This window comes from Garra rufa, chromosome 5 (genome assembly GCF_049309525.1).
Source record: "Garra rufa chromosome 5, GarRuf1.0, whole genome shotgun sequence".
Lineage (NCBI taxonomy): Eukaryota > Metazoa > Chordata > Actinopteri > Cypriniformes > Cyprinidae > Garra > Garra rufa.
Window position 1 is genome coordinate 33,848,962 of NC_133365.1, and position 16,807 is coordinate 33,865,768.

At 36.8% G+C, this 16,807-nt stretch overlaps 1 protein-coding gene across 1 annotated transcript in view; it reads right to left on the reverse strand.

The window, feature by feature from the left end:
• Positions 1–16,807, reverse strand: part of spns2 (SPNS lysolipid transporter 2, sphingosine-1-phosphate) — an 88,118-nt gene that overhangs the window by 10,887 nt on the left and 60,424 nt on the right. Inside the window, exons 6-10 of the mRNA XM_073840281.1 lie at positions 13,308–13,450; positions 11,820–11,972; positions 11,541–11,730; positions 4,661–4,726; positions 4,043–4,141 (exon numbers count right to left, since the gene is read on the reverse strand). Of these exons, the coding sequence (XP_073696382.1) occupies positions 4,043–4,141; positions 4,661–4,726; positions 11,541–11,730; positions 11,820–11,972; positions 13,308–13,450 (651 nt within the window). The remainder of the gene's footprint in view (positions 1–4,042; positions 4,142–4,660; positions 4,727–11,540; positions 11,731–11,819; positions 11,973–13,307; positions 13,451–16,807) is intronic.

Sequence of the window (16,807 nt, forward strand, 5' to 3'; positions counted from 1 at the left end):
TGTATGTGTGTGTACGTCAGCCTTTATGATACCAAACATGAACTATTTCTACTGATAAAAATAGGGCTGAGGTTGAACATTTCTGGTGCGTGTCTAATGAGGTTTTTTGCAAAAAAGATGTTAGATTTCGGCTGATAGCCTATTTTTATAGATAATTACACCACCCACTATGCCTGTGGGTATAGATTCACACAGGTACTCTGAATGTTTTTACATCAGTTAGAGTGAAATGGAGCATTACCAGGTATTTAGGAAATGTTATTCATTCACACTCACAGGTCTAGTGCACACGTTGTCCAATTTTTGATGTCTGCCTGCCACATGTTCTTATATTTCTTTTTTCAGTAAGCTGTTGGATGTCACTGCACTCGTAAGTAGAAAAATCTATAGTGTCACTGCCCTGTGTCAAAGTTCCTGTGGTTTTTCTCTAAAATCTGTTCTTTTTGTTATTCAGAGCTGGCAGATTTTTTGCAACAGAAGTACGTCACAGCCACCATCGCACTAGCCCGCCAGACCTCCGGAGTGAAATTATCAAGTAACTGTTGATGCATGACTTGGTTCCACATTCCTGGATTTGACATGCCAGAATGTCCACACACTTCCTCTGAAGACGTACCCACGCTACCATCTTAGAGGTAAAATAGAAGATCATTGTATTCCCAGAAGTCATGTGAACTAACAAACAAATTAAACATAAAGACAAGGGCAGACTTATAACCACACTGCCCAGCTGTCTGTCAGCAGGTAGGATGTTTTGAGCAGATGGAATGTGGTGAGGTGCTAACACTGCGACTTGAGTGAACTTGACCTCTGATCTTTGAGAAAAGAGTAGCCAAACAGTATAGCAAAGCACTAACAACCCTGTTAGAAAAAAAAACAATAGAAACCATCAGAGAAATTGTAATGGTTTTCACTACAAATCCCATTACAAACCATCAACTTTTAACCAGCAAGTGTGTTTAAAGTCATATTCCATTAGGATTTAGTGGTTTTAACGGCGACTAATTAGCTGTAGAAACCCACAGGGTTCATTACAGTTTCCATTAAAACCAATACAAGTCTTATTATAACCAGTAAAATCATTACAAATTGTGTGATGGTTTCTATTGTTTTTTTCAGTAGGGAGCATATGCTGATTCCTAGAGAATTAACATTTGCTTATCTGGCAGAAAGTTTTACGCAATACAAAGTGAACTTGATCAAATGCATAAACTTCAAAATTGTAAAATTGTTTGAGCTTTAATACTTATTAAATATATTAAATTAATCAAAGGACAATAAAGATATTAAGGATTTTATATAAGATTCATATGTGACCCTGGACCCTGGTCTTAAGTAGCATGGGTATATTTGTAGCAATAACCAATAATACATCGTATGGGTCAAAATTATAGATTTTTCTTTTATGCCAAAAATCATTAGGATATTAAGTAAAGTTCATGTTACATGAAAACATTTTGTAAATTTCTTATTATAAATATATCAAAACTTAATTTTTGATTCATATGCATTGCTAAGAACTTCATTTGGACAACTTTTTTTGCACCTTCAGATTCCAGATTTTCAAATAGTTTTCAAATATTGTCTTACCCTAACAAATCATACATCAATGGAAAAAAATAGCATACTAAAATGCCTAAATTCAGCTTTGCATCACAAGAATAATTTATAAGTTTGAAAATTTTAAAAGTCTTACAATTTTTTGCTAGTGGCTAGTGTTAAGTCACTTAGAATAAAAATGTGTGCCAAATGCATACATGTAAATTTAAATGTAATCTGTCTGTGAGCTGGGAAAGTGTACTACTCCTTTCATTCGATGTAGTATCTTAGAGAATAACTCATTACACAAGCATCTAAAACTTCACCTTAGCACAGGGCTGTCGAACTCAGTTCCTGGAGGCCACAGCCCTGCAGAGTTTAGATATAACTCTAATTAAACCTGATTCAGCTAATCATGTCCTTCAGGCTAATTTGAAAAATACATGCTGTGTGTGTTGGAGTAGGGTTGGAACTAAACTCCAGGAACTGAGTTTGACACCTGTGCCTTAGCATAAAAGCGCAGGTCAGATTCAACATCAAGTCATTAAATCATTAACTGTGCTAGACAGGTGGTTCTGGCATATTCCAATTGATGGAAAGATAAAAAATATTGTATAAACACGCAGGTAGATTAGACACACTTCTTGGCTTCTGCTCTGTGCTTATGGCAATGTATTGAAGTGTATGTGTGAAAAAGATAAAGAGCAAATACACTGCAGATGAACTTTTGTTGCGTAGGGTTGAAGGTGATAATGAAATAAGGGAACAATGGGTCTGAACCCTGAGTCCTTACATGACAGAGGGCTCTGAACCTGTCAAAAGCACGGACAGGAGTTACTGTTTAGCTTGGATCAACTCCAGTGAGTCCTGTTTGGAATGCCAGGAATGTCTCCAGGAGTCGGAAGTCTAGGAACCACAGTATGCTTTTTCCGGAGTTAAGAAGAATGATGAATTTATGCTGTACTGTGATCGGTTTGGCTTTGTTTTCTTAACATGAACACGGGTGGAAATCGGAAAAGGGAAGCAGAGCCAGGGTCAACGTACAAAATCACAGAGTACAATGTCACACGGCACAAGGCGGCATAGCTTATTGTTACACACAAGTGTTTAAGAGACCGAAGGGAACTCTTGCAGACAAACGTAGCCTTGAATGAGCTGTTGACTGGCATATACAAACATAATCATGTCTCCTGTGGAAACGTATTACTGGAAAGACACTAATCAGAAAAGCGGGAAAACCTTCAGAGGGCTTTTGTGTAAATCTGCTATTGTGAACAAGAAAAGCAGCCATGCAGCTCAAAATTGCTGATTTCCTCTTAGCATTATGTTTTCTCTCAAAACTACTTGAGTGTCAATAACCTGATTCTTCGTTGTGATTGTCGATTTAGTGCACTCTGATTTTTGTGGGTATTGAAATTGGCTGTTGGCAAGCTTGTATGTAAAAGACCCTTTCAGTGTTTTGTTTAGACTTCATTTAGGTGGTTGAGAGCTTAACTAGACTGTCCAAACTCCCAAAACCACCCTATAATGTCTGTACACAGCAAGTACTCAATGCTGAGCAGTAGGGCTGCCCTCGACTTAAGATTTTTGTGGTCGACTCGTAGTCATTTTAAGCATTAGTCTACTATTAGTCACATGTTTATTAATAAACCATATAAATCATAATAATGAGCCTTTAATTGCCTGCATAGCCTAATAAGCGCTGAAGCGCACACAAAAAAGCTTGGCACTGCGCACCATCAGATATAATTATGAATGTGTCAGGGAAAACAGTAAGGATACTGCATTAAAGTTTTAATAATTTATTGATAAACTAGTTCATACGGATTACATAATCAGAGAATATTTGTTTTCTATTTGAATTGGTTCATTTAAAATGAGACATTTCACTCTCTATAGATAAATATTTCATGTCATGTCTGTAAGGCAAGTTTACACAGAGTTTTGAAGTTTCGAAGAGACAGCAGAAAGCGCATCCAGTTTGCTTTAATTATTTTACAAAAGCGCAACATTTTGTTGTTATTCTGACCTGTAGAGTCTTTACAGATTCAAAAGATGTATTACTCTTATCTGTATAAGCAAAAATGACTACTGAGTATTTTAAGAGCAAGTGACCATACTGCCACCTCTATTTGTCATGCAGTAAGTGCGCTACTGTTCAGCTTCCACACTCCGCACAGACACTTGAATAGCACACATTTAGGGTTAACATTAGATTGAGCGGTTGTGTAAAGTTGCTACTACATACATCTTTTAGATGAAAAGCCATATTTGAGGTTGATGAATGATAGGTGAGCGTTTAGATATCCTGCCTGATGTACTGTATTACCACATAGACCAGCCGTTAATGATCTGTCCATCACAGACTGCACAACTTCACCACTTCCTGTGGATTTTTTTTCGGCGACTAATAAAATTTTGGCCGACTAAGCTTCTTCTAGTCGACTATTAGGGGGCAGCCCTACTGGGCAGTTTATTCTAGTAGTAAATAGTACATTCTTACCAAGCCAATGAGGTACGGGCTCCCAGCATCCCCTAGTAAATGCGAGGTGAAGCCCTGAAAGGCAACAGCAGTGGCTCTTCTAGTCGGTATGACAACATACTGGAGAAAGAAAAGAGGTGATGTGAAAACAGCTGTGAGAATTTTACATTAAATCATAACAGGAAAACAAAAGTACCACAAGTGCTTACTTAAGCAGACGCTGTCAAAGCGCTTTACACTGACCGAAGCTGACTGGAGTTTAAGTATGCAGTAAGACCTTGGCTGACTCAACTTCATGACAGCTTTTCTTGCTAAATCTTTCACTCTACAGTACCTTACATGCACTCTGTTTACTTCTCTCTCTCTGAGTTTCTCTAACTCGCTCACTTCCTTCAGACAAAAACATTCGGACTGAAAATGTTATTTCGTTTGATTTTCCATGAGTGGCGTTTCCATTAAGCGTAATCAAAGGCAGCAATTTTGTATTGGGCCCCACCCAGGCTATACCAAACCTCGTAGTCATGCGTCCCACCATTCAAAATAAGAAACTAGCCTGAGAAGATGACCACTTTTGTTACAGTTAAAGGCTTTAAAGTTTCCACTTGATGCAGCAGATAAATACAGGCTTTCAATACGAACCATTAAAATGTCCGCTGTAATGGCCCAGTTCAAAAAGAGCAGCGTCTCTCCGATGAAAATGCAGATCTGAGCAGAAAAAAGAGGGAGAAAGAGAGTGAGGGGAGAAAACTAGAAGACGAAAGGCTAATCATATTTCATTTTATTCTTTAAAATGAAAAGTTACTCTATGTAAACATAAATACATACAGCAGGGTTTACAGTTGGGCAAAGACTAAATTAACCCGGCTCATCTACTAAATCAGAAAACCCCAATAAATGTTGTGGAATATGAAAACGTGTCATTATACTGTGGTTGCGTTATATGCAGTTTTTGATTTGAGGGCAACAGAACTGTTTTTTGCTCCAAACCGTAAAAAAGAGAAAAGCGGTTTGCATTATACTAGAGTGGAACCTAAAATGTCTGGCGGCTGAAAACGTGTTACGTTTAACAAGTTATTTTAACAGACTTGCGTGATCCGACGAGAACAGACTAACTGACTTCAGCATTTCCCACATAAATTAACTGATATCCCTCAGTGTCTGGTCTGGAGTTTTAAGGTGCTTATGGAAGATTGAGACTCAAGGATTAAATATCTCCACTAATCTTAGTGACTTGACAGAATGTAGATGGTCTCTCCACATCTTTGGGGCCAGAATGCGACTGACGGCAGCTGCTGGGGTCAAACCAGATGGGATTGTGTGAAGAACTGTAACTGATCGTTCAAGTGGCCATTCTGACTTATGTTGGGCTTAGAGTGATATGTTGAGCAGGGCTGACAGAGGAATGACCTCAGGGTGTAAAACAGAGGTGATGGTTTTAGTTTATGGGTTTAGAACCTTGCATGTAGATGCCTGGTGTGAAATAATATCTGAATACAAGGTGAGGAAGTAAAAGCGTGAAAGTGTGTGGTTGTGTTTGGACATGTATGAAACCCTGTCCCAAAGTGACTTGAGGCTCAGACAGCGTGACGGACGGACAGACAGGCTAAAACTGTAAAGCCCTGCAGGACTCTGGATAAGGGGTGAAGTGTGATCAACCAACGTGCTGACGAGACAGCAGCTGTCCCTACTGGAACAGACCCTGACAGAGCTCCAGCACGCTGTCACATTCTCAGACTGCACATCTGTCACTATCAAATTTTCTCACTCCAAATATTTTCCCTCCTTAAAGTTTTGGATTCCTTGTTTTTCATATGCTCCATTTGGATGTAATTACAGAAGCCTCCTGACAAGTGATTGAAAGGACGCTCATGTCTTTAGTTGTAAGCTGGGTATATTTTTACCCAGAAGTGACACTGTAATGTTACCTATTTGACAAGATGGCATGAAGGCCTGTGGTCCAAATGATGTGTCATTCATTTCTATAAATACCTCAAATTTGATAATTTACTGTAGAATTTGCCCTGTTGCTCTCAGTAAGACTGATAGGTGTACACTTTTTCCATTTCCACATTTTCCAATTTGCTATAAAGTGATAAAGCTATAAAGTTAGGTGAGATAACTGTGATTTATTTTTAAATGACAATATGCACCACTGTTCAAAAGTTTTTGGTTTTTTAATGTTTTCGGCAGAAGTCTCTTATTCTCACTAAGGCTGCGTTATCTGATTAAAAAAATATTGTGAAATATTACAATTTTAAGTAAATATTTATTATCTTATATATTTCAAAATGTAATTTATTTCTTTGATAGAAGTGCTGAATGTTTAGCAGCCATACTCTAGTCTTCAGTGTGATCCTTCAGAAATTATTATAATATGATGATTTGGTGCTAAAGAAACCTTTCTTATTATTATCAATGTTAAAAACAGTTGTGATGGTTAATATTTTTGTGGAAATTCTGATACTTCTTTCATTGATGAAAAGTTAAAAACAACAGCCTTTATTTTAAATAGAAATCTTTATAAATTTGACATTATAAATGCATTTACTGTCCCACAAATTCTTTGTTTTTCAGCATTTTTGTGTATTTCAACCCTCATATGCAAATATCACAGAAGGTTCAAACACTCACTTATGCTTCAGAAGAAAACACGATGCATTAAGAGCCAGGGGTCTAAACTTTTGAACAGAATGAAGATGTGTGCATTTTTGCCTAATATATATATATATATATATATATATATATATATATATATATTTATTTATTTATTTATTTAGTACTGCCCTTCAAGAACTACAGATAAAAATACAGAAGAAACTACAGCCAGGGGGTGAAAACTTTTGGAATGTGAAGATCAGAGTGAATTTCACTTATTTTGTCTTCTGGAAAATATGTAAGTATATTCAGAAGCTACAGAAGGTACGTATATGTTTCCCAGAAGACAAAATAAGTGAAATTCACCCTGATCTTCAAATTCCAAAAGTTTTCACCCCCTGGCTCCTAAGGCCGCGTTTTAGCAGTGAGAGGCGCCTTTTTTGAATGGTTTTCTGTTGGCAGTGAGCGTTCTGCGCGCTGCTTATGCGCCCCGGGCGCCTCGCCTTTTTGCCACCTGCTGTGCCCTGCGTTTTTGCAGAAGCGCTCTGAGCGCTTGAAGTTGAAAAAAAGCAACTCTGAGCGGAAAAACGCCCGACGTCATTCGCGTTTTTTCCATTGTCCAATCGAATGAATGGAGAGGCAGGCCTTCTGTTGTGGTGACGAAAGTTTACCGTTGCTTAACAAGTCCGGAGACTGCAAGAAATGGAGGAGAAACTTTTGGTGTCTGTCGTGGGTAACCTGGAGCTGTATTTTTTAGGGTTTCTGCTAATATGACAGTTTAATTAACAGCAAAAACCAAAGATTTTAGAGCGCTGGCGCTATAATCCTTTGATTTGACTGACAGGACAGCTGTTTTGGTCGTTGCCTAGCAACATAAAACAACGGCAGCACACTGCTCTTTTTCAAAGTCCCTTTAACCCCCTGGGGACGAAAAACGCCCTGGGGCGTTTTGAGGCAGTTTCCCAAAAGGAACTTTAATTACTTTGTCATTTCTGATTGCACAGATAAAAGCAGTACATCAATCGAATCTGTAAAGGGTCTACTTTTATTTGTATATACTCACAAAATCAAAAAACATTGTGATTTTGCAAAATAAAGAAAACAAAAAGGGTGTGCTGTCTGCCGCGTTGATCTCCGTGATCTTCATTCAGAAACGCGTCAGTAAAATATACTATAACTCAGCCAATACACAACACAGAGACATGAGCAATATGTCTAGACAAAGCTTGATATGTATACTTTTAAACGAAGTAAGTTTTACCGAAAACAAATATCCTGTGATAAAATAATCAATATGAAACCAACACGATGTCCAGTCTCTCCGGTCTGCTTCATTATTTTATAATTAGATCACGCCCACGAGCTGTTCGCTATTCATATTCAAATCGTCCACGTGAGGGCGCCGCGCCAAAAGTAGATGCCCACATCACGGTAAACAAAGGAGAAACTTCGTTCAAGTTAGTCATTTCTGGAAGAAGACTCTGTCAGGAATAAAACGTACTTCAGAAGACATGAGTAAGTTTTTTTCTCTCTTATTAGCCTACTTGTTAGTTATTACTGTGACAGAATGTGCAAACATTTTACCAGTTAAGACTTTTTGCCAACTATAATTCCTGACTACAGCAAGTGAAACATTATAAAGTACGTTTCATTTCACTGCATCTAAATGACTCACGATGCCAGTATGTTTTTAATAGTCTGTTCAATAAAGAATGATGCAATATAAAGGTTATAGTGTTCACATTTAAGCTTAACAGTTATAATATAGCCTAGTTTCTTTGTATTCTATAATACACACAAAGCATGCTTATGTTTGACTATAAGATCATAATTATTTATTTAGTTATTAATGTATCTTACAACAGTAGGATGTAATATGAGGGTTTACACTTAGTGTATGTTTTGACAATATGTATTAATACTGTGTTCTCGAATGGATGTTTAACACGATAAACAATTTTTATTAGTTTCTCAGATATAAAATGTCCTTTTTACGTTTGTACAAAATGCGTGGGTCTATGACTACAAAATCATAATATATATATATATAAATAAATAGTATGATGCTGCTGAAATTAACATGCTCAAATATGTTTTGTTTTGTTGTTTTTAGTGATTGGAAACCTGCTCAACACATGAATCCTGCTGACATTTACTTGAGTCTCCTCAAACTGTTTTCCTGAGAGCACTGTACCATCTTCAGATGTTAAAGAAGTTCACAAGTGAATCTCAAGTTATTTTTCTTGATAAATAAATCTATTCAAAATAAGCTACAAACATATTTTGTCCTTATATTCCTCCTTCATTCATTCCTTTGTTCCTCTCAGTCATCTGACTGAATAACTAATTATGCGGCTCATTATGCAGGTCTTTGTCTTCTCAGGTGTGAATCACAGCATTATTCATGATCATTCACGCCTTCTCGAATACAGCCATTCTAAACAAAAAGTGTCTTCAAAAATTTAAATCAATATACTGTTTTGTGTAAACAAGTGAACGAGATGATTTTCACATCATTTGATAGAAAAAACTCTAGCCTAACACATCCTGTTCTCAAAGTCTTGTGAACAAATATTCTGTATGTGTTTCATGACTTTATTTCAGTGACTTCAAAAATTTTGTTTTTCACTAAGCACGCATAAACGTTGTTTTCTCAAAAACACAAACATGTACATTCATGTTGCTTACATATTATTGTAGCCCAAATTGTGCTGATTACAATATAATCAGATTTGGGCCATTCATATGTTTTTAAGATACTGAAAAAAGCACAAATGTCAGGGCATGTCAAAACTTCTTCAGGGCCCAAAAACACCCTCAGTCCCCAGAGGGTTAAGGCAAGTCATGTCACTCGGCGGCCATCTTTGAAACGCCTCTCGGGCATACAAGTGCAGCTCCTATCTGTTTGAATGGGGAAACATCAAATTCTCCAAAACTGTTCACCAAGCTTACGATTAAATTTCATATTTTAAATCTCCAAAGAAATCCAACAAGAACTGCCTCATAAATATGGTTCCTTGTGCTCCAATAGCGTGAAAAAACGCTTATTTTTCCGGCTAGATGAGCCAGTGCGCATGCGCAGTACTGAGCGCACGTCTCAGAGCGCCGATTGTTTCTATAGCAACCGGGACTTCTAACGGCAGCTGCAGTGACGTGCTGACTTTTCTAATCAACGATTGGCTCTTTCACTAAGAAGGCGGGGCTTCGCGGCCATAATGAGCGTTGCATTTTTCCCCATTCAAAACTACACGAGTGACATGTCTTGGGTATTCTATAGTCTTTGTCTTTTTTAAAAGTCACCAAAAAAAGGCAGTGCTGTGCGCCTCGCGTTTTTAGAACGAAAACGTTAGGTGTGATCAGGGCCTAAAGCTTCATGTTTCCTTCTGAAGCATCAGTGAGCGTTTGAAACTTCTGTAATAGTTGCATATGAGTCCCTCAGTTGTCCTTAGTGTGAAAAGAGGGATCTCAAAATCAAAGTCATTGTTAGAAAGGGATCAAATACACAAAAATGCTGAAAAACCAAAGAATTTGTGGGACCTGAAGGATTTTCTGAAGAACAGCAGGCAGTTTAACTGTTCAGGACAAACAATCGACTAATGAACAACTATCACTAAACTAAAAAAAAAAACAGAGGTGGATAATTCAGGTAACAACACAGTATTAAGAATCAAGTGTACAGTATGTACACTTTTTAACAGGGTCATTTTTTATGAATTACCACTATTATTTTCTCTTGTGGACTATATGTAAACGTCTTTTATGTGAAATATCTTACTCAGGTCAGTACTTAATTAAAAAGTAACATGCATTTTGTATGATCCCTCTTATTTTAGTCAAATAATTAACATTCTGCAGAATTCTGCAAGGTGTATGTAAACTTTTGACTGTAATATTTTATTATACTATATATTATACTGTAAATTATTCTTTTCTGTGCCATTTATAGATCAAGATTCAACCCAAGATTTTATGTGTTCATGTGACCCCAACTAGACACCTAAGCTGCCAGTTCTACCCACAGGTAAGACCGTGAGCTTTATACATCTTTTCAAAATCATCACAGCTTTAACAAATGTACAAGAGATTGCAAAACCAGGTCAGTTTGAGGGTACAGTTAGTAATTGGTCTTTCATATTTAAGATAAGTCGGTAAACATTGAGCAAGCTCATGGTTTCTCAAACATAACATCAGACAGATGGCATTATCACGGTGTACTAGGTACTTTTGTCCATTGGAAAGACAAACAGTTCCTAAAAATACTTTCTCATCAGACTTCTCATCATAAACACTTACGAGATACGCTCCTCCAGGGAGTCTTGCATTTTGTTTCTGACCTGATTGTTTTTTTGTTTTTTTTTAAAGGACCTGGTAGAATTTGTTTTCTTATACAGCATAACTTTTCTCTATTAGTGACTCAGAAATGCCACAGCCTATTGTTTCTCAGCAGTAACTGTGAAAACTGCTCCCTTTTCCTGCTTTACATGCCAATTAAACAAGTACGCAGCGCCTGTCGCTCTTTTATTCTTTTAGTGTTGGGTTTGGACCTAACAACCCTGCCAAGCAACTATGGCTGTTAAACCCACTGAATGGAACAGATTTTATATCGTTTAAAGCCTTACATTGAACTCTGAATAGAATTGACCTTATTTGACGTTGACTGTGAAGACTCATTATAATACAAGGATAGTCAGAAGGGAGTTGCACTGGAGATATTCAGGCCACAGTGTTAAGCAACCTTTCAGGAGAGAATCTCAGTGTTATGCCACAATTCCATGGCAACTAATATAACTAGAGCTGTTTACATGAAGTGTCTTAATATTGTAACCATAATAGATGTGTAACCCATGGACGACATTTAGAACTTTAGTACAGTGTGGACTTTTGAAGTAAATTGAAACTGAACAGTCAAAATAGAGCTACTTACATATGCTCCCACAATGCTCTTCTTGGCCACAACAAAGATGAGGCAGATGAAGATAGCAGAGCCCAGCATGCTGACCGCACACACCAGCGGGTCGGCACGCTCCGTCTTTTGTCGGCAGAGCCTCGTGGTCACTGCACCGATCACTACTCCCAACAGCCCAGTCACACAGGTGATGGCTCCAAATATCAAACTGGAGATGAAAGAGAAATATAGTTATTGTCAAAAGTGTAATTTTTGTATTTGTACATTACATTTTGAGCTGTTTGTGTATGTTGGTACCTGTCTTTGCTGCTGCATGGTTGATTGGTGCAGCTGACTGCTGTCTTCTGCACCACCTGAGCTCTGACCAGGTACTGCGGGATCCAGATCCCAAACGCCCCCGTGGCAAATGACACCGCGGCCGATGCCAGAGATGAAAATACATAACTACGACTGGTGAGCAGAAAGAAAATGAATGAATATGCATAATTCCTGAGTTTTTCTGCATTTGCATTTTTCTGCATCTGCATTTTTGCATGCTTTTCTGTTACTCTTGCTTTTTATGTCTTCATTAATTTGTTAGTTTGGTCTAGGGATGGGTGATATGACCAAAATCTTTTTTCACATCATGAGAATTATTATTTTACGGTAACAATATATATCACAACATAGTTATTTTTGCTTTAAATTAGGTCTTTGTGATATTCAATTTTTTGATACCACAGAAATTATTTCATAATTCTTGTCACCAGTGTCAATATCATGAAAAAGTAATAATAGTCTAAATTAAAAACAAAACAAAACTTAAGCTCACTATAAAAATTAGAAACTAATTACAAGCAATAGTACATAAAACTGCAGTAGAGCAAATAAAATACAAGTAGAACAAATAAAATTGCTACATGTGTAAACAAATGTATTAAAAAAAACTGCATATTCTTCACTGTGTACATTAAATATATATTTCTCCTAGCAGTGAGAGATTTTCTCTCTTTTGAATGACAGACAGCAGGAATATTAGACTGCTGCCACTTTAAGAGCTACCCAGATCGAATGTGACCCTGGACCACAAAACCATATATATTTAGGGTAGGAAATTTACAAAATATACAATGTATTTTTGGCTATTGCTACAAATATGCTACTTAAGACTGGTTTTGTGGACCAGGGTCACATATGATGTTACACATGTGTTTTCTTTCTCTGCTGTTTGCATTCACTTAAGACCTAAATTACTGTGTTTACGAGGATACTGGCAAAGACGGGCATTTTGACACATACATGTATGTATTTAACAGTTCAAGGCCTATAAAGTGGCAAAAATAGCTCCAGCGATTCTCAGACAGTGCGCGCATATAGTTAAATGAGTTCTCTTTCGCTGCTGATCGTGTTTTAGTGATTTAAAATTACTTGTTTTTAAACCGCAACGCTTACAAACACATTTAAACAAAACATTTTCGTGACCATGTGGCACAGCAACGTCACATGAGCCTGTTACCGGGATTAACAACAAAGATGGTTGGTCCAGTGGTGTGAATCGTTGTATTTAATGTATTTAAAATGTATTTAAAATGTATTAGTTCAATTAAACTGCTTGAAATTCTTTAATACACTGTCAACAAATTCAAGTGAAGGCAGGACCATAAAAACTATAGACATTGAAGCATCCAGTATTCTGACTCGACGGCTGATTGTTAAATGATTACATCTTGTACGCCCTGATGCTGAATATTTGGTTCATGACATTCTTGAGTGATGAATAGGAAAAAAAATAAAGAAGTGGCATACTTTTTGGCAAGAGCTTTCATGTCACAGAGCCAGGAAGTACGTGTCTTTATGCGTCCAGCGATATGGTCAGCACTCCCTCTTTTTGGCTCAGGGACAAAGATGAGAATGAGGAACCCAGCAGTCAACCCCAACATTGGAGAAACCTTGAGGCAGAAGGAAAAAAAGAGTTTAGAAACGGTTTTCAAAAATGTTAATAATTTTCGTATGTATTTATGTCTTGTTTTCAAGTAAATTTTCTAAACACCCTTGAAACAAGATAAACGTACTTGAACCAAAACCGCTTGAGATTTTATGTTTTCAGTGAATATATCTTAAATTAAGTTTATTTTTTCTACTCCATTAGTAATTTGGTTGGAATAAATAAAAAATCAAGTCTTATTATCTTACATAAATCAAATCGTTTTGGAAAAAATGCAAAAATACACTTCTTAAGAATGTTTTCAGCTCAGCGCTCTCTGCTGTAACTAGACTAAACATTTTTTGCTTGTATTACTGTGAGTCTGTGCCGTCTGTTAAACAAAGTTTGGTAGGCTGAACAATAAGAATCCATCTCACATCCTGTTTGGTCTAGCAAGTTATTTGCTGAGTCAGTAATGGTGGTGGTTATTTTGTGATTAGCTTATGGTTTAGTATGTTACAGATTAGTTTTATTTCTATTCACATCAGGGTGTGTAGTGTAGGCCGTGTAGACTGTAGTGTGAAGTGGACTCCATTAGGTGATGTTTCTTTACTCTATCCTCTGGTTTTCTTTCTCAGTTTTCTCCCTTGTGTGGGAGCAGCTGCGGTCCACCAGGCCATGAGCTATTATCTCTTTTATCATCCTTCCTGATGGCTACAGCACAGTAGTGTGTGTATGTGTGCGCACGCATGTGTTTGTTGGTTTGCTCGCCCACATGGAAGCAGCGTAAGCGCCTCCGTCGCTTGTGAAAGCCAAAGCAATTCTGTCTGTAAGGCGCAATCCTCCTGGAGATCATTTATAGCACATTAATGCAAAGCTCTGCACAAAATTGAGTTTCTTATGTGTTTGTGTGCATGTAAAGAGCTAGTCATCTGGACTGCACTAAATTCCTTATTTTGTCTTATTTTCTAGTAAAAGATCAATTAAAATAAGATTAATTGTAAAATCAAACTTAAGATAATATGACTTATATCTTAATTTACACTACCGTTTAAAAAGTTTATTTCAAATCAATCAAAAATGTGAAAATAATAAATGCACCTTGGTGAGTTTTTGCTTTTTAAAGAAGTCTCTTCTGCTCACTATGCCTGCATTTATTTGATCCAAAGTACAGCAAAAACAGTAACATTTTGAAATATTTAAAATAACCGTTTTCTATTTGAATATTCTTTAAAATGTAATTTATTCCTGTGATTTCAAAGCTGAACTTTTAGCATCATTACTCCAGTCACATGATCCTTCAGAAATCATTCTAATATACTGATTTGCAGCTCAAAAAACATTTCTTATTATTATTGTTAAAAACAGCTGAGTATATATATTTTTTAGGTTTCTTTGATGAATAGAAAGTTGAGAAGAACAGTATTTATCTGAAATAGAAATCTTTTGTAACATTATAAATGTTTTTAGCATCATTTTTTAACAATTTAAAGCATCCTTGCTAAATAAAAAGTATTAATTTCTACATTTTCTTTTTGAATGGTATAGTGTATAATGTTACAAAAGCTTTTTATTTCAGATAAATGCTGATCTTTGGAGCTTTCTATTCATCAAAGAATCCTGAAAAAAAAAACTGTATTAAATATTTATAAAACAAATATTTCTGATGGATCATGTGACAGAAGATTGATACAAATTAAGATCACAGAAATAAATTACATTTAGAAAACTGTTTTTTTTTTTAATCGTAAAAATACTTCAACATTTTTATGTTTTTGCTGTACTTTGGATGAAATAAATGCAGACTTGTTGAGCAGAAGAGACTTATTTAAAAAAAAAAATCGTACTGTTCAAAAACTTTTGACTGGTAGTGTATATTTATATATATTATTTTTTTCTTACACCTCTTGACATATTTTCTTTATTTTCTGGTTTTAAGTGTAATTGTAGCAGAATTTATTCAGACTTGTGCTTAAAACAAGAAAAAATCTAACAAGGTTACAAAAATAAACTCAATTCAAGATACAGTCTCCAAATACTAGTATAAAAAAAATGTTTTATTTACTTGTTTTATGTTATTTTGTAAGAATATTTAATTATTCCACTGGAAAAAAAGAGATAAATTATTAACTTTATTACAATGATTTATTTATTCATTTATTTTTTGCAGTGTTCAACAGTATAAGTCTTTATAGTGAACAAGAGAGTTAAACGGATCACTGCGTCCCATTGACGCGCTGCTGTTTTCTGAACTACACTGTGATTCTGTGGACTGAATGTGTCTCTGTGTGCACTGCGGTGCTTTTGATACAGAGCCGCAGTGTCCTGCTAAAGCCTGGATTTGGTCTTGTTATCCCTCCATAACTAGAAAACCCAGCAGCCGTAAAAGAGGTCTTTGCAGTGGACCTATTTTCTGACAGTCACACTGAGGGGATCCCTCCCAGTCTCTCCGGTCTCTCCGGTCTAGTTTCATATCAAAGCCCGCGTTGATCAGTCATCTTGAACTCTGACTCTGTCTCGCACCCTACCTTAGTATTATCAGATGCTGCCCTTTCCTGCTAATCTCAAACTAGTTCTGCAGCTCCTTTCGTGCTTGTTAAGGTTAGAGCTGGGACGCCAAGGAGCGAGTGCAATCAAAGTACGAGAGATCAAGGTGCTATTACTCCTGGCATTTCCACTCTCTGACCTGCAGAAGATTGATACAGCTCTCAATAATTATGATCTAATCCTCCACTGCAAAAAAACACACTCCCTATTTGAGAACGGAAGGCGATTGAGTTCTTTAGGGCCCTGCAAAACAAGCGGAAAGTGGCACGAAATGTTTTTTCCCCTCTTCTGAACAGGATTTGGCTGATACGGAGTACCTTTTCATCTGTCTGTTGTTTTTATACACATTTAAAGTGCCAGTGATGATTAATAGTCCAAACCACGAGCTTTGTCTTCTCAAGGAATGTTTTACTGCATCCAAGAGCTCAAACAATAGCGCTCCACTACTGTTTGCAAAAGTGTTCCAACAAAGTAGCTCCAAATAAAGCTATTCATGTTCCTAAGGGGTCATATAACTGTCATGTAAAGAGGTGTTTTTGTAAGCTTGAGAGGGTTTAACACTTCTTTTAAAAGTCTCCTTTTAGGCCCAAGAGCTCGACAGCCAAACCTCATTGGAGTTTTAAGAGGCGGCCACACATCAAGTTCATGATAAGACACTGTGGATTCTTTATGACCTGTGAAAGGAACGTGTAATGAAGCCTAACTTGAGTGTTCACCTGTTAAACTTTAAACTGAACAAGCGAAGCGGCTGGTTTTAAAACATCACTGAGCTAAAGAATCTAAAGCACCTCAGAGGCCTCTCCAAAAAGTTGTTTTTGCTCTTTCACTGCGCAAA